Source organism: Physcomitrium patens, chromosome 17 (genome assembly GCF_059467195.1).
Source record: "Physcomitrium patens ecotype Gransden chromosome 17, ASM5946719v1, whole genome shotgun sequence".
Lineage (NCBI taxonomy): Eukaryota > Viridiplantae > Streptophyta > Bryopsida > Funariales > Funariaceae > Physcomitrium > Physcomitrium patens.
In genome coordinates this window covers 6972272-6994576 of record NC_143426.1, presented here as the reverse complement: position 1 = coordinate 6994576, position 22305 = coordinate 6972272, and the positions used below count along the sequence as shown (strand labels likewise).

At 43.8% G+C, this 22305-nt stretch overlaps 4 protein-coding genes, 1 long non-coding RNA gene and 1 pseudogene across 10 annotated transcripts; 3 read left to right on the top strand and 3 right to left on the bottom strand.

The window, feature by feature from the left end:
- The first annotated feature begins 56 nt into the window (after positions 1-56).
- LOC112294270 (DExH-box ATP-dependent RNA helicase DExH15 chloroplastic-like) lies at positions 57-6994 on the top strand (annotated as a pseudogene). The gene is made up of 15 exons (XR_016498025.1): positions 57-482; positions 752-974; positions 1316-1426; positions 1604-1848; positions 2011-2269; positions 2383-2482; positions 2703-2773; positions 3384-3521; positions 3709-3923; positions 4080-4303; positions 4535-4637; positions 4894-5040; positions 5228-5410; positions 5521-5825; positions 6163-6994. The product of XR_016498025.1 is annotated as a DExH-box ATP-dependent RNA helicase DExH15 chloroplastic-like (transcript).
- Positions 2508-3389, top strand: LOC149987530 (uncharacterized). Its single transcript, XR_016497882.1, has 3 exons — positions 2508-2649; positions 2741-2950; positions 3146-3389. It is a non-coding gene; the product is annotated as an uncharacterized LOC149987530 (long non-coding RNA).
- Positions 6995-9038: 2044 nt separating the features above from the next.
- Positions 9039-13393, bottom strand: LOC141044312 (uncharacterized). 4 transcript variants are annotated; one of them, XR_016497880.1, is made up of 4 exons: positions 12796-13053; positions 11819-12443; positions 9821-11610; positions 9039-9556 (listed from the first exon to the last, which is right to left on the bottom strand). XR_016497880.1 is itself a non-coding variant. In XM_090243634.1 (4 exons), the coding sequence occupies exons 3-4, from the start codon at positions 11855-11857 to the stop codon at positions 9979-9981; spliced, it is 1671 nt and encodes a 556-aa protein (XP_090099760.1). In that variant the 5' UTR covers positions 11858-12443; positions 12796-13053; positions 13251-13393; the 3' UTR covers positions 9039-9978. The 4 variants fall into 4 exon arrangements, 2 of the variants coding, with proteins under 2 accessions (XP_090099760.1, XP_090099759.1); XM_090243634.1 differs by adding an exon at positions 13251-13393 and having other exon boundaries at positions 9039-11610; XM_090243633.1 differs by adding an exon at positions 13211-13351 and having other exon boundaries at positions 9039-11610.
- A 27-nt stretch (positions 13394-13420) lies between these two features.
- On the bottom strand, positions 13421-14229 carry LOC112294636 (uncharacterized). Its single transcript, XM_024545312.3, has 2 exons — positions 13918-14229; positions 13421-13796 (listed from the first exon to the last, which is right to left on the bottom strand). The coding sequence occupies exons 1-2, from the start codon at positions 14034-14036 to the stop codon at positions 13421-13423; spliced, it is 495 nt and encodes a 164-aa protein (XP_024401080.2). The 5' UTR covers positions 14037-14229.
- Positions 14230-14551: 322 nt separating this feature from the next.
- On the top strand, positions 14552-19066 carry LOC112294634 (uncharacterized). 2 transcript variants are annotated; one of them, XM_090243632.1, is made up of 3 exons: positions 14552-15196; positions 15397-17338; positions 17666-19066. In XM_090243632.1, exons 2-3 carry the CDS (start codon positions 15729-15731, stop codon positions 18231-18233), a joined length of 2178 nt encoding a protein of 725 aa, XP_090099758.1. In that variant the 5' UTR covers positions 14552-15196; positions 15397-15728; the 3' UTR covers positions 18234-19066. The 2 variants fall into 2 exon arrangements, with proteins under 2 accessions (XP_090099758.1, XP_024401079.1); XM_024545311.3 differs by having other exon boundaries at positions 14553-17338.
- A 1230-nt stretch (positions 19067-20296) lies between these two features.
- LOC112294770 (uncharacterized) lies at positions 20297-21195 on the bottom strand. Its single transcript, XM_024545588.3, has 2 exons — positions 20976-21195; positions 20297-20840 (listed from the first exon to the last, which is right to left on the bottom strand). The coding sequence occupies exons 1-2, from the start codon at positions 21112-21114 to the stop codon at positions 20515-20517; spliced, it is 465 nt and encodes a 154-aa protein (XP_024401356.1). The 5' UTR covers positions 21115-21195; the 3' UTR covers positions 20297-20514.
- Between the last annotated feature and the right edge of the window lie 1110 nt (positions 21196-22305).

Here is a 22305-nt window from a genome sequence, read left to right as displayed (position 1 = left end):
TTAGCGGTGGAATGTGGAGCAGGAGATTAGGTTTTCAGTCGCTGGGAGAGAAGTTGTCGTTCTGGGTTGCGGCGAATAAAAACTTGAACGCGGAGTCTTTCGACACCGCGGAAGGTGAGGTTGCTTCGTTTCCGTTTCGGGTGCGGGGAGTGGACGGAGGAGAAGTCAGGCGTGTGATTGGCAGGGATAAGGAAGGCTCGGATAGCGACGACGGCGACGACGACGACGACGACGAAGAGGATGGGATTTATTACGATGAAGTAGTCGAAGAAGAAGAGGATGGATTTGACGACGAGTTGAGAGATAATGAGGAAGATGTGGAAGCAGCAGGTGTGGTGGACCTGGTTACTTCGGAAGGAAAGAGTGAAAAGAATAGAGAGAGATTGCAGGAGCTCTGTGCTCGGGTGCTGGCTACTGGTGAACGTACAGTGACGGCTAGTGACATTGCTGGTCTGTTTGATTTTCCATTCGACAAGTTCCAGGTCAGTTGCAAATTGCGTGGGAGACGTATTAGGGTTCAGTGAATTAATAGTTAATTTTCCTATCCTGCGGAGTTTACACTGAATATGGAAGAGAATGTCTGCAGAGGGTTTCCGTCGAGGGGTTTTTGAAAGGCTCTTCACTCGTCGTGTGTGCACCAATTAGCAGTGGGAATTTCCGATTCTGGTCCCATTCTACGTACATGGATTTATTGGCTTTCTGTTCTTTTTGTCTGTCCTTACGATAATGAAATATTTTTCTGTTTCTGCAGGAGACTGAACCTGAGGATGACTGAGCGAGAGAGAGAGCCTGATCCATTCTGGGATGAAATGTCAGAGTCACCTAGAAGAAAACAGCGAAAAACTCTTAGAGCTGGCAAAAGTTCCAAAGAGTCTGGCAACCGTAGTGAAAGTCGGCGTCGGTCGGGTGGTGGATGGGGTGAAATGGAAGAGCAGATGTCCGACGAGGAGGTTCAGTTTCTTCGGCGCCGACAGGTATAACACTCCCTTTCAAGTCCTTGGTGTTTTCAAATTACACCTTCGATAGCATTTCGTGTTCAGGATTGCAAAAGTGGCTAGATCTAATCTCATCAATGCTGGAATAACGCAAATTGTTATTGTAGCCACGTTTTGAAGTATCTCTTGAAGAACGAGAATCTTCTCAAGTCAATAGCTGTAAAGGTTGTGGTCACCATGCATACTGGTATATTTAGGAATTAAAAGTATATATGTACTAGTCTATAACGGTCCCTTCCTACACTGACTTACATCTATGCATTCTGTTACCAGTATTTAGAACTGATTATTGCAATGGTATGCATCCCTCAAATGTGCAGATTCCACAAATTAGAGATACATTGCATCAAATGAAAGAGCGAGACATGCTTCCAGCTATTTGGTTCATTTTCAGTCGCAGGGGCTGTGACCTTGCTGTACACTATCTTTTGGTATTGTTCATAATTTCCTGTTTAACCGTATCATCATCATAAATGTGCGTTGCAGAGACGAGTCCTGGCTTTCTAAATTGCATCTAGTTGTGTCTGAAAGTTTTGCGAAGTGGATACCTTGAATTCTGTTTTTTCGTTTTCAACTTCCCAAGACATTGTTGTGTTGTGTATTGGCAGGGAACTGACTTGTTGACACTTGAGGAGCAGAAACGAGTAAAAAGTGCTCTTGCAGATTTTCGAGAACAGCACCCAGATTCAGTACGTGAAGTGGCAGTGAAACCACTTCTGCATGGAGTGGCTGCGCATCACGCTGGTTGCTTACCAACGTGGAAGGCCTTCATTGAAGACCTTTTCCTGCAAGGTCTCATTAAAGTAGTCTTCGCAACCGAAACTCTTGCAGCAGGAATCAACATGCCTGCCAGGTATGCATGTGTTCGCCTATTGCCACCGCCTGAAATTCTTGTCCGCAGAATTTTCAATGTTTCTGTATTTATTCCCTTTATTCTTTGTGTTCTGAAATAAAAAAAATGTAGGATATAGTAGTGCAGCCTTTAAATTGATGGCACGCCTGATGTCAATTTCAGGACGACGGTGCTGGCATCACTCAGCAAACGTGGCGATAATGGACACCAACTCTTAAGTGCAAATTCAATGCTGCAAATGGCTGGCAGAGCAGGTCGGCGAGGTATTGACGACCAAGGACACACAGTAGTGGTGCAGACACCATTCGAAGGTGCAGAAGACTGTTGCAAATTACTCTTTGCAGAATCTGACCCCCTCGTCTCACAGTTCACGGCCACCTATGGCATGGCTCTCAATGTCTTGGCGATAAGTGGATTCCTCTAACTGTCTTGCTGTGTTGCTCTCCTTACACAATCACGAGTATCTTTCTACATAATTCAAACACACTGATGGGATTTTTCTGCTCTAGGATTCATGAATGAAATGGTTTGCAGGGAGAAAGAATAAAAACCGCGCCAGAATCTGGTGAAAGCGAAATGATAAGGGTGGGAAGAATTCTAGATGAAGCCCGGGCACTCATTGAAAAGAGTTTCGGTAACTATGTGGGCAGTGAAGTGATGGTTGCCTCTAAGCAGGCATAGGCTCGGTTGGAGAAAGAGATCGAGTTCTTAGAAAAAGAATGTGCAAAAGACGATGGATTAGAAGGTCGCCTCACGCGAGGAGAGTTACAGGAATTTCTTCACCTTAGAGAGAGTGCAAAGGTTAGCCATATCCGCTCTGAATTATAGTCATCGGTTTCTTCTTGTAACTTTAGTTCCCAAGTCTTACGAGGAGGTTGTAATACGTTGGCAGGAGGCGAAGCGGTTGGTGCGAGAGCAGAGAAAGGTAGTTGAAAGCCTGCGAGTTGCAATGGTACAACCCCTGCTTGATGCGCCTACTAACGGAAAACCACCCTTCGTCTGCTTATCCTACTATGAGCACCGCACTGGCGAGGAGCGCCTTGTCCTTGCCTTGTTCGCGGGATATGTTCCACGCCCCACATTCGTCTCCGACTTGATCAATGTAAGTTTCCCCTCTTTATTTCATGCCTGGCCCGAATCGTTCATAGAAGCAATCATTTCTGTAAGTTTTCTTGCGGATATGTTTCTGGTTGTCTAACTCGTCGCCTGCATTTTAAGAATTTTCGTGAGAAAAGAAGAAGCTTGGAATCAGTACATGTGTGTCTCAAGGTCATGAGCTTCTTGGTTTATTTGGCAGTTGGCAGGCGAAAAAGGCGAGGTTTTAGAGTTCGACAACAGCCAGGATGATTAGTCGGCAGAGGAAGATGAGGTTAATTCCGATGTTCGGCATTACGTGGCTTTAGGGTCAGACAATTCCTGGTATATGTTTACTGCTAAGAGTGTCAAAAGCGTGCACACAAATTTGGCAAACTTTGGGGCGTCAGGGCCAGGTGAGAAGCCCGTCGAAGAATTGTTGAAGAAAAAACTCCAAATAGGGATTCGGAAGTGGGGAAACCTCGGTCGCTCAGGGTCTGGTGCCCTCAGTTGCGTTTGGTCTGCTGAGAGCTCCCATCGACACGTGGGCTTGGGGATGTCCAGTGCCCGTTTTGAGTGAACTCTCTTGTGCTTATGAGGTATGCAATCTTATAATTCCTTTTGCTAAGCAGGACAAGTTGATTGACATCTTGAAGCTATTTCCGTACTTTGTTGTCGTCATATCTAAGACGAGGGCCAACTTGATGTATTGGTTTGGATTCATCTGAAGAGGAGTTGCTTTCTTATGCAAATAATGATTGCTACTTGATCTTGGAACACTTGCAGGTTTCTTCGGATCTTGTGGAGGCCGAGCGGGTATTCCTTGATAGACGGAAAGAGGCTTCAAAACTCCGGAAGAAGCTCAAAGGGTCACAAGGTTACCGTGAATCAAAAAAGCTTCTGGATACTCAAAGAGCGCGGTTGGACAAGCTGCAGCGCACGAAAGCTAAAGCGAACCGTATTGCGACGCGTATCAGTAAGGGTGGAAGGAGTTTCTTCAAGTAAGACAAAGTAATTCCTTGAATGTTTTCAATTGTTCATAAACATTGTCTTCTAGATGGCCTGAAGTTCGGCGAGGAAAGCTCCCAGATAAAGCTGGGGCTTTCTACTAGAGAGCGTTCTCATGTTGTATATTTCTGTTCGGTGGGATCGGATAGGTTGTGAACGTGTTGCAGGAAACGGGAGCTTTGAAACCCGAAACGAACGAGCTTCAGCCTCTTGGCGAAGTTGCTGCAGCAGCGCGGGGAGTCAATGAGCTTTGGTTGGCCATTGTTTTCACTAGTGGCATTCTTAACTCTCTTGCTCCCGCTCAGCTTGCAGCTGCCTGTGCTTGTCTAGTCTCAGATGGCATGAAATCACGCTCTAAAGAAGGCCCAGCTAGGTATCCAACGATCTTCGCCCTTGACCCCGGAGTCTCTATTTAATGTGATCGCTTCTTGGTTTCGCTTTTGCTTAGTGGAGTGATAATAAAAACACATGGCCTCCAGGCATTAATTACAGTGTTTGAATCATAAGAATGTCCTTTGGATCATCACGAGAGGTAATCTGGAAGCGGCATGCGAGCATATTTACATGACACTTTGCATAAAACTGATAAGCTAATTTGGTGTAGCAGCTCTATTTATGACGCATCCAATGCGGTGAACGAATGGGTGGAGGCTCTGGAAGACACGCGTTCGGAGCTTCTCCGCTTGCAAACTAAAAACGGAGTTGCTGTGAGTGTTACTCTGTTGTGCTCAATGTTGTCACGCTTACGGGGTTTTAACTTCTAAGTACTCTTCTGTTAACACAATCAGCATATCATCTATCACAGATTAGGGGTTGGCAAAAAAATCACCCTGGAAACGGTATATAGTGGATAATCTGGTCTTGTGTTTAGATTAAGGAACGTTCTTACAGAACAGCAGATTTTTTAGTTCCAGTACTGGATTTTTGGATCAACGTTTTTCTAACTTTTGAATTTCCTGGCAGATTCCTGTTGAGACCAACGCAGAGTGTGCAGGGCTAGTCGAAGCATGGGCAGCGGGAGTGACGTGGAAGGAACTTATGGATGACAGCGAGATGGACGAGGGAGATGTGGCTCGCCTTCTCCGACGGTCTATTGACCTCCTTGCACAAGTAAAATATTCTTTCTGATATTAGGAATATTTGACTTCGGGAGCCTTTCTCTTTGCTAGATATTCTGCTGCCAGCTTATTTTCGCTTCTGACTGCGATTATGGCATCGCATTCATTTGTCTCCAAGCTTCAGATTGTCACGCGCACGAAACTCGTGGTTGTCCTGATTTTAAATTCTATTCTTGCAGACTCCTCATTTGCCCCACATTGATCCAAACCTGGCGAGTACAGCTCGTGAAGCTTCGAAAGTCATGGACCGCCCACCTATCAGTGAGCTTATCGGTTGAAAACATTCGTCGGAAATATCAGCAGGCACCAAAAGTGAAAGTTCTTCAAGATGGAGCTGCTTCTGCGGGTTCTTCGTTGTGCAGGTTTGAAACCGAAGCTCTATCTTTTTAACCTCAAATGTTCTCAGAATGTCAGGGGTTAGTCAATAGTAGGATTACCACCTATTTGACTGTGGTCATTTGTTGTGGGGCAGGGTTCTTCACCAACAGTGTGGACTCCAAGATGTGACAGCACAAGAGGTTCGTATGTGTAGTAATTGTAGGAGCGAGTAGTCGTCGGCCTCCAGCAATAAAGGGGTTTGTATTTCATACCCTTATTCAGTATCCGACGCTTCTAATTGGAAGCTTCAATACCACCCCGCCCGGATTTTTTGACTTAGTGGTTCTTATTTGAGGACGAGGCAGATTCACTGTGGAATATGCAAACAGAAGGATCAGCAGCTGCTCCATGTCGGCTACTACCAAATCGGGGAGCATCCAATATAATATCAACTCACGGGTATGATATTCCGGACCTTCAATGATTTCCATGATTGCTATCCGCAGAATCCGGAATCGGACTCTAAATTGGTAATGATCAGAGTCGTCACTCGTTAGGATACGTCTGTTTCCCCTGGTTGGTACACCGCATTGGTTGTACATGCGCTCGTCGTGAAAGCTCCAGTTTGGTGACGCCCCTGACTTGCCAGGAAGTTCGTCCCATGTGGAAAATAAGTTGATTTAATTGGGCACTTAGGGGTGAAGGAAACAATGACTATGATTTGGCGTTTCACTGCAAATGTGTGACATTAGACGTCCGGAACAGTCGTAACCCTGATTCTGAGAAGATGCTGCAGAGAACAGCAGCAGCACCCAACTCATGCCAACCGTGCGCCGCAACACTGCAGCACTGCAGCAGAAAGGACGTAGTACGGCCACCTGCTCTCGGCTTTCCACCATCTAATCAACGCAGCAGCAGAAGATCCAATCTCCTACAACCAGCTGGTGAACGTAAGTTACCAAAGAACACTCGACAACCATGTTCCGACAGTTTGGAGTATGCTCCACACTTGTAGTGTACAAGAATATGATAAACCGTAGCTCACTAAGCTAGATGAGAGGGTGGGGTGGGTTCCTGTACATGAGTGGATGTAATAGATGGCTGTTCCACGCTGGGGAAGGTAAGCCACATAGCCGCCATTGGATTAGCTCTGGGGAGGTTACTTCGAAAGGGGGCTGCTGCTGGGTCAGTCCAGACGCGTCCAGCTGCTCCTTGGCAGCTTGAAGCTCCTCCGCCCTTCGGTGCGCCTGCAAGTCCAGCACTTTTTCATCTGCAAACTCATCCAACAACAACTCCACAAATCACTCCACCATTACCGATGTTCTCCCCGATTTGAAAAGTTTATGCAAGACAAGATTGTCCATCTTTCTCATGGGGATTTTCTCCAAATCTGAATCCATCGGGAATATTTCCCGAGTTCAAAGGGTAACTCATCTGTCCAAGTAATGTTTTTCCAGTCTTCAGCTGTCCATTGCTTATATTTGCGAGCAAAAGGCAATCTACTCTTTCTATGGAGTACATTGAGGTAGGATTTTCTAGAAGCTATACGATTCCCGAATCCAAGAAGATGGATGTACTTGCGGATGGTATGACGATGAAATTGAAATTTTCTTGCAAGTGCGACTAAAGTGAGTTGGCGATCCTGGTTAATGAGTCAACCTAGTTTTCTAAGTGCGCGATGACATAGCTTAGGCGGTCAAGGTTTGGGATTTCCAGTAGTAATGATTCCAAACTTCTTCCATCTTGTCAAGACTGTTGATACAGTAGAACGGGGCATTCCTAATAAGTCGGCAATATCTCCGGATTTGACTCTACCCTCATGCATCTCGACGATTAATGCCCTCTCATGAGCGTTCAACCATCTAGGCATTGCTACCTGTATAGAGTAATAGAAATAAGAGGAAATAACGAAAGCCGTTGAGTCGGAAGAGGAAAAACATGACATAAGAACTGACCTGTTGTTAAAAGTTGGCGCCGGTGTTCCGCTTCGTGGTCCACGGCAGTTGTTTGGGTCGCAAGCAAGCTGGCGACGATCCGAGACTGGGTGCGGTGCGGAAGTCGGTATCATGCATACGAAGTCTGTGTCGGTGCCGTGTCTGCGCCTGTGTCTACGAACAGCGCTGTGTCTACGACCTGCAGGTATCATGAGTTGTCCCGTAAGGTTTGCGAGCAGGCAACATGTGGGCATGGGGGTGTAGGTGGAAGCCGGACAGTTAATGAAGGGAGGGAGAGGCATGGGCGGAATTGGATGGATCGGTGCGGTGGAAGAGACAGTCGTACGCTAGCATTGGCCGGGGAGGCGAGGATTGGAGAACACATGGGGATTAAATTGGGGTTGTCGACCAGCGCCGCTCGAAGCACCAATGGAATGAAAATGTATAGATTCGTTTCAGGGTTGCATATCGATTGCGAAGCAGGTGTTGTGGTCGAAGGATTACCGGTACATGTGCGACGTGGCTGTGGAAGTTGGGTGTGAGACGTGCATTATGTTGTTTGCAATCTGTGGACCAAGTTTCAAAGTGTGTAAACTCCATTGAAGCCGGAGGTCCAGAATTCGTATGTGAACTGTACCTAACTGTACAGTGGGGTATAAGATGGTACAGATGGGTACCTATTTGAGGCATTCAAAGATTTGTACATAACATACAATAAAATTGGCATTTTTCATCTTGCAAAATTAACACTCAATTTTTAGCCAATCCCACTCAAGCATACCAAATTTCAATTTCAAGAAAGTAACATTCTATTTTCGGTGAATTTTTAAAGTCAATTTTCATGAATTTGCATTATATTTTATTAAAATCAATTGATGATGAATTTTTTTAATTTGATTGCAAAGATATGTAGGGAACATTTATACGCACCATCTTTTGTATTAAAATACACTTATTAAGTAACAAAAATTCTCTCTATAAAGAACTCAATGCAAAGGTGTCAAATGACCAAAATCTAATTACAAGGTATTGCATTGAATTTTTTGCCAAAATCTACAGTTTGGTCATTTGACACCTTTGCATTGAGTTCTTTATAGAGGGAATTTTTGTTACTTAATGAGTGTATTTCAATACAAAAGATGGTGCGTATAAATGTTCCCTACATGTCTTTGCAATCAAATTAAAAAAATTCATCACCGATTGATTACAATAAAATATAATGCAAAATCATGAAAATTGACTTTAAAAATTCACCAAAAATAAAGTTTTCCTTTTTTGAAAATTTAGTGTGCTTGAGTAGGATTGGCTAAGAATTGAGTGTTAATTTTGCATGATGAAAAATGCCAATTTTATTGTATGTTATGTACAGTGCCATGACGTAAAGATAGTCGCCATTTTCACAGAACGGTTTCTCGTACATGACAATTATCCATGAAGTTGAATTTCGTTGAATTTATAATTTCCAGCACATTGTTATATGATGGTGATAAATATTACCAAATTGTCGTTTAAAAAATAAAATCTCTATTTATGGTGATTTAAAAAAAAAATTCACCGTTTTCCTCAATAATTGATAAAAACTCAGTGGTGATGGATTTATAAGATAATAAAAAGGGATTTGTAGAGAATATCAATGCGCAAGTTTGTCATTTGGAAAAAATATGAAAAAAGTTGCGGTTTTTGAGTAGGACGAAATTCCATTTTCAATGCTCCAGACTAAAAATCTCGTAATTGCATCTCATCCAAATTAGAACCATGTATTCAAAAATAGGTCTTTCATTACCAAATTTTGGGCACTACGAACTTCTATAATAAACTATAGAGATCAAATTTGATATACGAATCATTTCTATATAAAAAAAAAAGAAGCATTTGTACATGAAGAGAGAGAGTTCCCCCAAGCTATTAATTGAAGCTCATTGGTAATTCCCAGTGTCAAGCATTGCACGTCCTAGGCCCATCCAGGGTGCCTTTTTGAAGCACAAAAATGGCAGCTAAATTTAAACTCAGCAAAATGATATTTATTTCTGCTAAAGCTGCTCCAGAAGGTCTAAGAAGTTAATTCCAAGAGAGTGAAACTATGTGCACAGACCTGAAAAAGCTGGGCAGAGCGCAGCATTTGTGCAGGATTCAGCTGTTGGCACTAGAGAAGTGTAGTGGCATGAGCAGTTGTATTCAACCCAGCATGTTTGAGTCTGCCCTAAGCTCCCTCATGGCAACGTCTGGTCGTCTGATTCTGCAAGCGACATTTCAAGACTGCCAACAAGATCACCCGATCCACAAACCACTCGACTGATCCAGTAGGGTGATCCACAATCACCCCTTCATCCAATGCCACGTAACGTGAAAAAACAATTCACTGATCTCCGCTTCCACTCCACGATTCAAAGCATCTCGTCACAACCCAATTTAGGGCTAAATCCATTCAAAAATTACCTATTCAAAACACCTAAAACTCAAATTTTGCAGGAACACAAATCCAGCCCAGACGCTCAAACCTTGACAATTTCACAAACTTACCAGTCAAGATCACAATTTTGGTGGTGATGGTGATGGTGGTGGATCATACAACACCAGCAAGGACAATACATGAGCTGGACTCTGGGCTGCACATGACTATCCGAACTGCATATGGCTCTGTGAACTATATATGACTCTGAACTAGAGCCATTTGCTGATCAAGCACTGATCGGCTTCTTCTCTGAGGCTACCCGTTGCAGCAGTGAATATCCTTCTTGAAAATCATTGTCGAATTCTCCCGTCATTCTCTTGAACATGAAGCGAGTATTCATATCATAGAAGGTTTCATAATCCATACCAAAATACTTGGGCTGCCAGGAAAGCATTTTTTGCTTCCTTTTCTGATTAGCCTCAGCTGAATATTCCTTCTTCATAATGGTCACTGGCTTTAGTAGAGGCAAGGAAGCCAATGTGTACAAATCTTCGTATCGGAGTATCCATTCCACTGCAGAGTGGGAGAAATCAAGCAGTTCAAGCTTACGGGATTTGCTCAAGTCTGGCACATCCATTAATTTGCTGCAGTATGAAATATCAAGTTGTAGCAATGCAGGTAAAGGCCCCATTTCCTCCAGACTCTTCAGTTCAGTGCACCCTTGCAGATTGAGAATCTTCAGACTGGAAAAGTTCGATCGAACTCTGGGTTTCACCAGATGTAACGGAAGACCAACATTGCGTAGATAGAGTTCCTTTAAGTCCGGGACATCGCTAACACCCACATTAGATAGATGTAATTCCTTCAGGGCAGTCAGGTCACTTAACCCGAGACACATGGTTAAGTTTACACAATTGTAAACCTCTAGAGATGCCAAATTGCGACATCCTCCAACATGGAGAAGTTGCAATCTGGGTAGCTGCTCAAGCCTTTCCAAGCACCTCAGATTGCGGCAACCCTTGAGGATGATCTGTTCTAACTTGGGAAGGCTTCCAAGACCTGACAACCTTGTGAGACTGTCACCCAATACCTCCATCTTCTTCAGGTTGGTAAACCTATGGAAGTCAGGAAGTTCCGTGGAATCAACATGAAGAAGTTGAAGCTCCTGCAAGCCAATCAACTCACCGAGACCTTCTAGGCACCTCAAAGGTCCCGAGTGGTATGCAACAACCCTTAGAGATTGTAAATTAGACAAACGTGAGCTCAAACCCCTGACAGTGGGTGCTTTGCAAAAAGGGCCGGAGAAGTATATCTTTTGTATCAAACTTAGCTTGCTTAAATCTGGATATTCTGATCGACATTCCTCTACTGTGAGCTCGAGCAGATTGGTACAGTGGTCAAGGTTTGGTAGATTCCGAAGATCTTGCAAGTGTAGATACTTGAGTGAGACAGGTAGTTGATTCAGAGTTTCAATGTCTATTTCAACAGAAACCAGTCTCAAATAAGTCAAGTCTTTCAGCTCTTGCAGCCCAGGAAGTTGGGTGAGGCCTTCACAGCCATTAACATCCAAAGATTTTAGAAGCTTCAGCCATTTCAAGTCCAAGACTTCATCGCCGAGGTCGCACTCGAAAAGCTTCAAAACAACAACATTCGAGAAATACTTCCATTGAATTCCAGCAAAACTTCTCAAATCATAGCCCAGCTTTAAAGCAATCCTCGCCAACTCTTGACAGCAGTTTCCGGCTCTTTCTTTCCGAAGCTCAGTGATATTGTCTGTCACGTACAAACATTCTTGAGTATCAAGGTTCATTGCTTTCGCTTTCCATTTCGCAAACTCTCGGAATAAATCGTGCATGCGAATACTGCAAGAGCCATCACCCAAGTCCTCCAACATCCCTCTTGTGTTTAAAAGCTTCAACTGGTGCCAAAAACAAACAGCACAAGTCAACACATATAAACAGCACTTGCCACAGATTCATCTACTACCTGGTGACAGGAGTGTAAATAACTTATTGAAGCCATGACTTGCAACAGCGAAAGAACACAGTCAACACAGTTCTAACCATTATCAATCACAACAAATAGAAATTATAATCATTGCACAAAGTATCTACAAAAAGCCTTACCCGTGTGATAACCTGAGTCTCACTCAAGTTATGGACCATGCTTAGCCACGTGAAGATATCTTTCAGGTGTAAAGAAGGCTACATCCATAAATAGAAGCTGTTCGGCTCTACCCAAGCTGTAATAGCTTCTTTCAAAAATGCTGAAGACAGGGTGTGGCATTTCCCCGGATAGATTGAATTTAATGTCGGGTTCTTCTGCTAAGATCTCCTGCCATTTTGACGGGTCGACGCTTCGCAGTTGCCCACCCAAAACCAGTAGCGATAGTGGATGATAGTGATGATCAGCGTCATCACCCTTGCTATAAAGACATTCTTCAACACATTTTTGGACAATGTTGTCATGGTCCTTAATCCAAACAGAATCGTCACCAAGTCCCACACGCTTGAGAAACAGCCTCGTTGCCTCGTTTTTCTCAAGATCTGGCATCTCCATACAGTCTCTTTCATCAATCTGAAGGTGTGATGTAAGTATGCTGCGAGTACGTGCTGTCACGAGAACCACACTGTTCTCATGAAACCCAAAATCAAGGTATACACTTGCTTGCGTAGCTGTTTCAGGTGACACGTTATCTATAGCCAAAAATGTTTCTTTCCTCCTCACTTCCTTCTGCAGGTAATTTTGGCACTGCATTGCCCATATCCATATGTCAGAACGTGAGGGCAATAGAAGTGAGGGCAGTTAACCAACATGAGAATCCAGGCCCTAGAACCATCTTCAAACACTCAAGCTTGCATTTCTGCAGGACTTTGCAGTTACACAATCGGGTACACGTTTACCTTCTAGGAAATCAATAACCCACTTGTCTAGACTACGGCAAAGTACTCAAATGTTTACCACATGTATCTGAAGCATTATATACTTTATAACCACCCTCTCTTTGAGTCAAGTAACATTCAATATCCATTGTTCATTACCAACGAGACAAGGCAACTCCCAAAAACAAACTCCTACTTTGAACTAGTAGAGTAGGAACTACCTGGCCATGGTCCCAGTTCTCAAACCCCCGCCTAGAATCTGTCTCTGTAAGGCATCTTATGAGGAGCTGCAAAAACTTTTCATGTGTGTGGCTGCCAATTTCCATATGGCACACCTTGCCATGGAATTTCGTCTCTAGCTCATCGAGTAGTTCCTTACAGAAGGTTGTTTTGCCGATTCCGCCCGCACCATACAAGCCCACCACGCGGCCCCCATCTCTACGGGATGGACAGGTCTTCTCAACTTTTGCAAGTATTCTCTGTTGTTCACGACAGGCTGAACAGTTATCACCATTGCATAACAAATATCCAAACTATCAAATAACATCGCCGGCTAAGGCCAAGGCCTCCAAGTACCGAAGGCATTTCTAAGACACAAGAGAGTAGTAAACAATGACATTTTAGCGTCCTTCCTACCCGACAAATTCGCAACCTCCCTTGAACGTCTTTGCCCCACCTTACATCAGGCTGAACCAATTCGCACAAAGCTTCTGCAACTTTGTTTCGATACGATGAGTCTCCTTCTCCCTGCTCGACATATCCAATACCATTGAATTTTGGCAACTCCTCCAACGCATACTTCCATCTGTCAATCTTGATCCTTCCATCCGCTCGTGCCCAGCCTTCTCATAACGAGAACCACTTGTTCCGCCTTGTTGAATCCTTCAATTCAGTTAGAGATATCTTGAAAAAGAGAGGCAATATCTTCAACCCTTTGTTTACACCTAATTTCTGTTCCTCCATGAAAGCAACCAGCTCGAGCATAGGCCACTTTGACGTAAAAAATTCCTCAGACAAGACTGCTACTGCCACCTGACACTGTTTCGCAGCTCGAAAGATGGCATCTGGAAACCTCTCACCCAATGGTAAGCTGTCGATGCGTTGATCAAAGAATGGGAAGCGATTGACGTTCTCCAATTGAACACACAAATCCTCCACGAAGTTCTTCTGCGCCCCACTATGACTCAAGAATATCTTGTGCTTGCCTTGAAGCTCCGAGTTCCTGCAAACAGATCAAATGTAAGCGGTATTAGAATAAGCCTCTGAACTTAACGAAATTGTGATTCAATTGCAAATGGACAAAGCTAAACATTGGTTGAGGAGCAAACTAGAACAGTACTCACCCATAGCCTTCATCTGGATTCAACTGATTCCATCCGCTATCGCGATTAGGCCGTTCGGCTCTCACAGTGTCCGAAAACACATCTATAAGCTTGCGCCCTAAATCTTTGTTGTAAGCCATTACTTTCACGGCCCCGCTTTCTTGCCCTAGCGAGTTCGAACTACAACATGAGCCACAATCTCTGAAAAAACTTCCCTCAGTAGCATGCCTCCCACAACGTTGGCGGCAAAAGCAGACAAAGTGCAACGAGATAAAGCAGATCTGCTAAGTCTCTGCTACTCTGCATCACGGCTTTCCTCCTCTCTGCTTTTCTGCTTCTTACGCATCTCCACCCCTACCTCTTCCAAGAACCTCCCGGTCCAACTTGGAAGGCATGGCGTCGGGGACGCGGGGTGTGGGAGACGACAAGCGAAAAGAGTCGCCCGAGGCAGGGCTAAAATGTTTCTCTCGGACAGATCGCCGCGGGCTGACGAGCGACCTCTGTTCCCGATGAGTTGCACGTTTGGGAACGCCCCGAGAGGGGTATCTGGTCCGTCGGATCATTCTTCCTGTGATCGGCGGCGAGGGACTGCGGAACGGAACCTGGGAGCTTAGAAGAACCCTCGGGGTCAGGATGATGATTCGGAGTCTCGGAGAGCGACAAAGGTTTTTAGAGTGTGTTGGGAACTAAGTTGTCGATGTTGAATTGTATGCATGCGAGCAAGGAATTAAATTGCTTGTACAGTATCGCCCTCTACCGTCATGGGATTACTGCGCAGAGGGTGGGTGGCACTTTAGGTGGGACAGCATAGACTCTTAGGTTGCAGGGTTTTGAACTATCTCTTATTCTTGGAGAGTAACGAAATAGGATTTTACGAATTCACGAGGTTTTGTCCTTTGTCTCTTGATTTTGCTTATAAGCATCCCTAGGGATAAGCAGGGAGCCATCTGCGCTGTATACCAAACAGATGCAGATGCAGGGGAGATTCACAGCCTCCAAATCGATCGGAATGAACCTCCTGAAGCTGACATTAGCCTGGCAGACTAGAGACACAGGGAGACATGCGACCTCGATTGCACAAGTGTTCGCAAGGTAGTGCAGTCAAGTTCGAATATTCCAACTCACTAAAGATCTAGTCCTGACCAAGTATCGGAGGTGCTTGGTGCCTGAGTGGTTTTTCTATTAATAAGGATTCCTTCCACTTCGGCTTCAACTCCCATTGAGCTACAACAATTTCTGTCCTTGCTCGCCGTGTTGGACAGTGCGTTGCGTTTAGCGTGCACGCAGTGAAGTATTCTCTGTAAGTATTGTGGAATGTTTCTGTGCTCACATGTTGGGGGGATATCAGTTGTTTCTCATGACACTTGAACCTCTGTGCCGGGACTCGCATGCGGTACTCACTATGCTTATTTGATGATCCATTCTGAGCGGAGTGTTGTGATGCTGGAGGCTTCATGGGTTGAATTTGACCATACGAGCATGTTGTTTCCCTCTCTTCAGACAGCAGCCGAGGAGACCAGTTAGTATTGGGTGAGAGGATTCTTTCAAGCTCCAGGATAATACCGATTGGGTTCCAGTTGTGTCACCTGCTTTTGTCTTAGAAGTGCTCCACATGTAAGCTTACGATGTGCCATGGTGAAGTTGATTGCTTTCATGGAAGCGCTGTTGCCAAACTTTTTCCGAGTCACTTAATGTCAAACTTATTTTCACTCTACAAGTAGCCGTTAGAGAATTTGTATTATTTCCTTAGATTAGGGTACCCAGGTGTACGACCAGTTTGGTGAGTGCTTTGAATTCCCGTTAGCAATTTGTCTGGAGGACTGTCGCTTGGGATGGCGTTCGAGGAATCTGTACCCGAGACGGGATCTTGGGATTTCAGGGAAATTTGGTTGAGGGATGAGTCCGACGATCCAAAGAGCAGAACCTACTGTGTAGACTATCATGTAGGTTGCATGGAACAACCATCTATAGTACGACTGGTGGAGCGTGTAAATCAGATGCATCCCAGCCTGGATACCGAGTGTGCCGAACTGCAAACTCATGCTGCGAACGCCCTTAAAGCAGAGGTGGAAAGAGATTGGGAATCCTCGTTCCAAGAGTACACAAAATTTATAGAAGTTCTTGGCAGAGTCGGGTATGATGAGTTTGGGACAAAGTCGTTTCGCCTTTATGCGGATTACGTGTGGGTAGAAGCCTGGGCAGCCATACCGTTGGCTTTGCACAATCAAATCAGGCTCGGAAATTACGACTTGGCTGTAAAAGTTTTTGGACATCTACGAGCATCGCGGAACGATGTGATGAGTGAACGACTCCCAATGAATGCTTATGCAAGCATAGACCAACACATCAGAGTTATTGATTGGGAGACGAGCTACATGCTCAAAGGACGCGGCCAAGAGGGGCTGGCGCAGATTCTCGCGGAGCGTGCTGTTCGGGACTTTCGGCCCCGCTGGTATCTACATGATGAAATTCCTGCGGAGGCAACTTTGTGTCACCTGCTTGGCAACCAACACCGCAAGTTTGGGCAGTACGAAACGGCAATGAAATGGCGATCCGAACTGCGAAAATGGGTGGAGTGCAATGAGTTATCGGTGGATGCTGAAGTGGAAATTACATTAAGCGATGCTTTTCTGCTATGCGACATGGATGATTTCTCGGCCGCTTCCCACGAGCTCCTCAAGTTGAAGCAGAGGATCAGTGATGCGGACATGGACAACGTGCACCTGAGAAGAGTGTTGCATGTGGATAACGCCTGGTGGCAGTGCCGGAGGCACCTGGCTCTCCAGCAGGGTCTCCAGGATTCCGAGCCGCCCGCGCATTCGGGTAGGTTCAATAAGGCAGATTATGTAACGACTGCAATCTCACTCTGCAGTGCAACGTATGCGCGAAGTAATGGATTTAAATTCACGAGGTTTATGCAGGTGGTGTCGAAGTGTATGAGCTGCATAGATGATTTCCCAGATTCTGTCCGTATGATTGAAAACATATTTACTGTTACAAGCAAGGCGAGCTCCACTTCGAGTTCACAGGTACATATAACAGATTTTTACTTCGACATCCCAACTGGTCAAACAAGAATTGGTGACACATTACTTCATGAAGCGTTTGCCCATGTGCAAACAATATTTAATGGCACACTCGTTGATGCAGCTTCAGCCCGTGTGCTGCCAGAGGATTTTGGTATACAGCTAGAAAATTCTGGTATACAGCTAGAAAAATTACGGCAATCTGCAACTATGGGACTCCGAGCGGAGTCATATAATGTTTGGCATCTAGCTTTTTTCTTTTATCGAAATTTTCTAGAAGCACTTGTCTCTCGCTGTGACTTGCCTCCGCCTGGCAGCTATTTGCGGCATGCCTATCAAACACTATTTATATGGGCTGCACTCCCTTACGCACTGATCTACCACACACAGCTCAAGGACTACGAGCATTCTATCTGGTGAGTACTGTTTTCTCGCTTGCGCAGGTCATTCTTTACTTGTTCCTTGTCAAGCATTGCAGTGTTGTCCATGGCAGCACTTGTTTTATGTCAATCAATTTCCCTGTTATAGCGTCACTATTAAGTAGGTTGTTGGCAGTCTTCCCAAACATGGTTTAGTGGTCAATTGTCGACAAAAGGGAAGAAATGCCTTGAGCTACCAAGACAGGCTGTCGATTTTTAGTACCATTTAGTGATCAAGAATTTTGTTGTACCTCGCAACGCCTTATGCAATCTTTGTGTTTTGACATACCTTCTGATGACTGGTTTAAACTTTGATTTCCGTAGGTTATTGCGAATCATTCAACTGGTTATGGATGGTATTGTCTCTGGCCCTTGGCTCGGGGGTTTTGTTCCTGGCGTTACAAAGGCAGCCTATGTAGCCGTGGAGTTGCAGGTGAGGATGGCTGCGTGGGAATGGAGTTGCGCCCTTATTGAGGAGGGGATGGTGGATAAGTCGGATATGCTTGGGAAGATGGCAACAAGAAACTTCCCAAATCAGTTTCTGGTTCTACCACCTGAATTAGGCATGGATGACGAGGACCGTGCCGAGGTTTCGTTGTGTGAATTATTGCACAATTTATATTACGATGTAGGGGACTGTGAGGAAGCCGGAGCTTGGGAAGCCAAGATTTCTGACTACATGTATCGGTTTCTTGGTATGCCGATGTCCGAACCTCATTGGCAAAGAGTTGCTGGTCGCGTGCTCCTTATCGACCCAGACACACCAGCATATCCTCGAATCACTCATGTTCCAACATGTATCAGATTTGCGAATCCTCCTCCCCGCTCAAGCGGGTCGTCAACACCAGAACGGATGTTCAACGCCAATCCAAACAACAGTCTTATATTTTGACGCCTCTGTACAATGGCTACCAACTTGCATGGATACTGCAGTTGTCTCAAAAGAAAGACTTGTTTATGTGATCATCCTTGGAAAGCGAAGGAAAAAGTCGGACTACGAGTACCATCACGGTGGTATCGAATTTGCATCCGCATGTCCTGCCCATCTGTTCTCACTGGCGCAGCCTGTCAACTTGACGAGTCGTTCCAGTGCTAGTACGTGAAATTTGATACTATTACACGATGTACTGGATCAACCATAGCAGTCTAATAGCAATTCATTGATCATGTGGTGATTGCACCTTTGACAACGTGGCCCCGCACTTGATCGCCGTCGCCGACAGCCTGAAGTTCGCCTGGCGACCCCTATTCATTACTGCATGTTCAATCGATTAAGAATCGACCAAGAGATCAAAGTACTACGATCAACTTCTTTGGAAGCTGTTTGCGTATAACTTCTAGCACTTGAGGTCGTACTTGACATCAAGTCAAGCACGGGATTTACAAGAAGCATTCGTTACACTTCCATCTCTTCTTTCGGAAAGAATCGCCTTGTAGTTAAGTCCCAAACTCTATTCAAATGAGTCTTGTCTTTTCTCTGCTCTGTCACCAGTGTAGAATCTAGATGAGATTGTGTGATAGCATGCTTATCGAAGGCGTCGGATGAGAGCTCAGACGGGCCGGAGTGTATCATGTTGGACAGTAGTCATTTGTATTGTATGCTTAAAGTAATTCAATGTGTATATCATATTGGATGAAAGCACGATGTGGGTACTAAAAAGTCATGACTTCTACAGAATGACTACATGTAATTCAATTTATGTATACTTCACATTTCGCCTTTAATACCATGTATGCAACTTCAGCCATGTTGTATGTATTAAGAGTATCATCTCATTTTTGTAATTTTCTAATATTGGTTCTGTACAAAACAAGGATTTTTTTTAGATCCCACCATTTTAACAGGGGTAACCATATCGTGCTTTCATCCCATTGGTTCACGAATGCTTTTTGATAAACAAGGTCATCATTAAAATCAATATGATTGTTCTATATATCTAGCCAATACATTGCTTTTTATTTGATACATTGATATTTTAGAATAAAGATGTATATCCTACAACCATATTGTACTTTTATGACACAATGGGTGTTTCTTATACATTTTTAAAATATAAAATTAATGTCCTATAAATTATAATTTTAAAATATCAATTCCTATCTAAATATCTATTAATCTATTTAACCCCTAAATTTCTTTGAGAATTTCTTACAAAGAAACACCTCAAAACTGCATATTCTAGTGCAAAGAGAGGGGAAGGAAAAGAACAACTTCAATTTCTATTTTTAACCATAATATCTTAAATTGGAGTATTAATTTACAAGAACATGTAGTCTTTTTTTTCAAATTTTTCACCGTAAGCATTAAAAGATCATAGTGTTTCAAGTGAAAAACATAGTGATTTTTGGACCATATGAAACATGATTAGCACACTTTGTTTCCTCTTAAAAAAATATCTCTTGCATCTTTTCTTTTGAGGAGATTATTAGCATATAAAAATTTAGACCATATAAGCTATGATTTTTCCAAATTTCAAATGAAACAAAAGTGTGTAACATTCTCAAAATAGACTTGCAAGTAGAAGGGGTTCAAAACTTGCTAATTTGAATTTTGTTTTTTGAGAATTAAGGATCTTAACCCCTAAATTTCCAAGAGTCCCCTCAGGAGACTCTTCAAGGTTTGGGTAGGTTCCTATGGTGTCAATTTATGACAGTTTTTTCTGAATTTTACTCTAGATGGACATTACAACAAGCTTTGTGTGAGTCTAAATTTTTTCCTGAATCCGACATTTAATGAAAAAGTTATAGGTTATGAAGTTCAAATGGGGAGAGTGAGCACATAGGGCACCTACAAAAACTTTTGATATGACACTCTTTCAAATGTGAGATTTTCAAAACAAGCAAATAATATTATTTCCTTTCATATTGTCAAAAAAATCTCTTGTCTTTAGTGAAATATAGCATATTAATTCAAGTCAAATATTTTCACACATTGTCATACATTGCCGGGCAAGGTACCAAAAAATCTTCTTCTTTTCCACATAAAACTTAGAGATCTTCATATTGTTTACTTTTTATTTTTTTCACTGCTTTTGTGGTATAAGGCCTCCTATTGACCATTCGGATTTTCGACAAGCAGCAGTGAAACCGAGATTCAGATACACGAAATTCAAATTCTGAGAAGAGGACTTAGTGACTGAAATAAGGAGAATGTAGCGGATGCTGAACGAGCGTCAACAGAAAATAGGTGCGAGATCGTACTTATATCCAAAGCAGGCCAATCGGTACACAAAGTCACGGATTCCGCTACTCTCGTGCCCGTACACATCCGACAGGAGAAGCACGCCGGCGCCGTTGTTGTTCTTGAGCGCCTGAATGTAGTAGCCGGAGAATCCTTCCTCCTCATCGCCGAGCTCCACATCTAAGTCATTCACCAGCTCGCAGACCTCATCGTCGTCCACTGCCGCTCCCTGCTCGATCGCTTCCTCAGCCTGTGCATGCGTCTGAACTCTCCGCGCGTAGCAAACTCTCGGCGCATAGGAACACTGAATCTCACGCGCTGCAATCACAACAAAATTATTAAAAAACACCAAAAAAATACCACAAAATCCGTAGAAAAAGCACCAAAAAATACAGAAAAATTACAAAATGATGAATCGTTTCGATGATCATTTCCACAGTGTTTGCGACTTACCAAATAGTTGTGAACGAGCTCCCAGAGCACAGTTCCGAGACCGGAATTCTCCCCGCAGCGCCACACTCCAACGCACTGCCGCGGAATGGCTGGGCGCGAGGAGGAAAGAAGCGGAAGCGAATGAGACGGCCATCGCCATGGTCTGAGAGATTTACCGGAAGGCGAAGCTCGAGTTGTGGCGATGGCGGAGCTTCTTTCTCTGCACAAACAACGCCTTCACACAAATGAGAAGGATCCCAAAACCGTTACTGAGAAATCTACGTCAGTATTCTACGTATTTCAACCAATTATACGGTTCACATTGATTGAAATGACCTCCAAATGAAAGTATCTTCAATCCAAACGGTCTAAGGTGCTTGGTACACTTTAATACAATTTCTGTATTATATAGTACTGTTTGATGTATAAGGGTTAAGCGCAAAAAGGTTAAAAGATTTCCACCAATGTATGGTGTGGTATTTCAATCAATGACAAGATTCACATTGATTGAAATGACCTACAAATGAAAGATGTTCATTGAACAATCTTCAATCCAAAATGGTCTAAGGTGCTTGCTATACTTTTATACTTTTTCCATATCCTATAGAATAACATACGTGCATGTATATATGGTTCCTGACTGTACATAGTTGGGAGCCGTATTTATGGGTACGTGTTTCACTCTTTGGAATACGGAAAATATATTAAAGTATAGCAAGCACCTTAGACCGTTTGGATTGAAAATTGTTTTACAAACATCTTTCATTTGGAGGCCATTTCAATCAACGTGAGCTTTATCATTGGTTGAAATACAACAGCAGACATTAGTGGAAATCTTTGGCCTTGTGACGTTTAAGGGTTAAAGGGTCGGGTGACGGTTTTCGATGGTGGCGAGGAGAGGAAGATGGTTACAGGTGGAATTGGGCTGTGGAGTTTGAGATGGAGGACGGTTCCGGCAGGAGGTGTGGAGAGAGGACGATTCCGGGTGGAATTGGTTGCATCGGGTGGAGATATTTGTTGGAATGGGCGTGGGTGATTGGATAGGGTTGAGGTGGAGGGTGGCTGGGTTGGATTTTCAACGGATTTAACTCTGACCTTCACGACATTGTAGAGTTACTTGATTGCCTTGAAGAATAGACAACTGCCCTACCTTTGTTTTTCTTCAAAATATAGCAAAGAACTCTCCTACCTGATGAGTCCCCAGTTTGAGATTTATACCAAAAAATGTTAGAGTAATGGGAATACAACCGCACCTAAGGTATATCCCTTAACACTGCCACCCTATATTTGGTCTCAATTCCACCTCATTATCACCTTATTCTTTCCTTGTCATTTACAAATTAAGGTTTAT

Excerpts from the sequence above, each read along its gene's own strand:
- LOC141044312 (XM_090243634.1), bottom strand. The coding sequence starts at position 11,857 with ATGGTCCATAACTTGAGTGAGACTCAGGTTATCACACGG. Across the intron at positions 11,611-11,818 it reads AGACTCAGGTTATCACACGG|TTGAAGCTTTTAAACACAAG; the intron begins GTAAGGCTTTTT and ends TTTTGGCACCAG.
- LOC112294634 (XM_090243632.1), top strand. The coding sequence starts at position 15,729 with ATGGCGTTCGAGGAATCTGTACCCGAGACGGGATCTTGGGATTTCAGG. Across the intron at positions 17,339-17,665 it reads GACTACGAGCATTCTATCTG|GTTATTGCGAATCATTCAAC; the intron begins GTGAGTACTGTT and ends TGATTTCCGTAG.
- LOC112294770 (XM_024545588.3), bottom strand. The coding sequence starts at position 21,114 with ATGGCGATGGCCGTCTCATTCGCTTCCGCTTCTTTCCTCCTCGCGCCC. Across the intron at positions 20,841-20,975 it reads AGCTCGTTCACAACTATTTG|CGCGTGAGATTCAGTGTTCC; the intron begins GTAAGTCGCAAA and ends TTGTGATTGCAG.
- LOC112294636 (XM_024545312.3), bottom strand. The coding sequence starts at position 14,036 with ATGGCTTACAACAAAGATTTAGGGCGCAAGCTTATAGATGTGTTTTCG. Across the intron at positions 13,797-13,917 it reads AATCCAGATGAAGGCTATGG|GAACTCGGAGCTTCAAGGCA; the intron begins GTGAGTACTGTT and ends ATCTGTTTGCAG.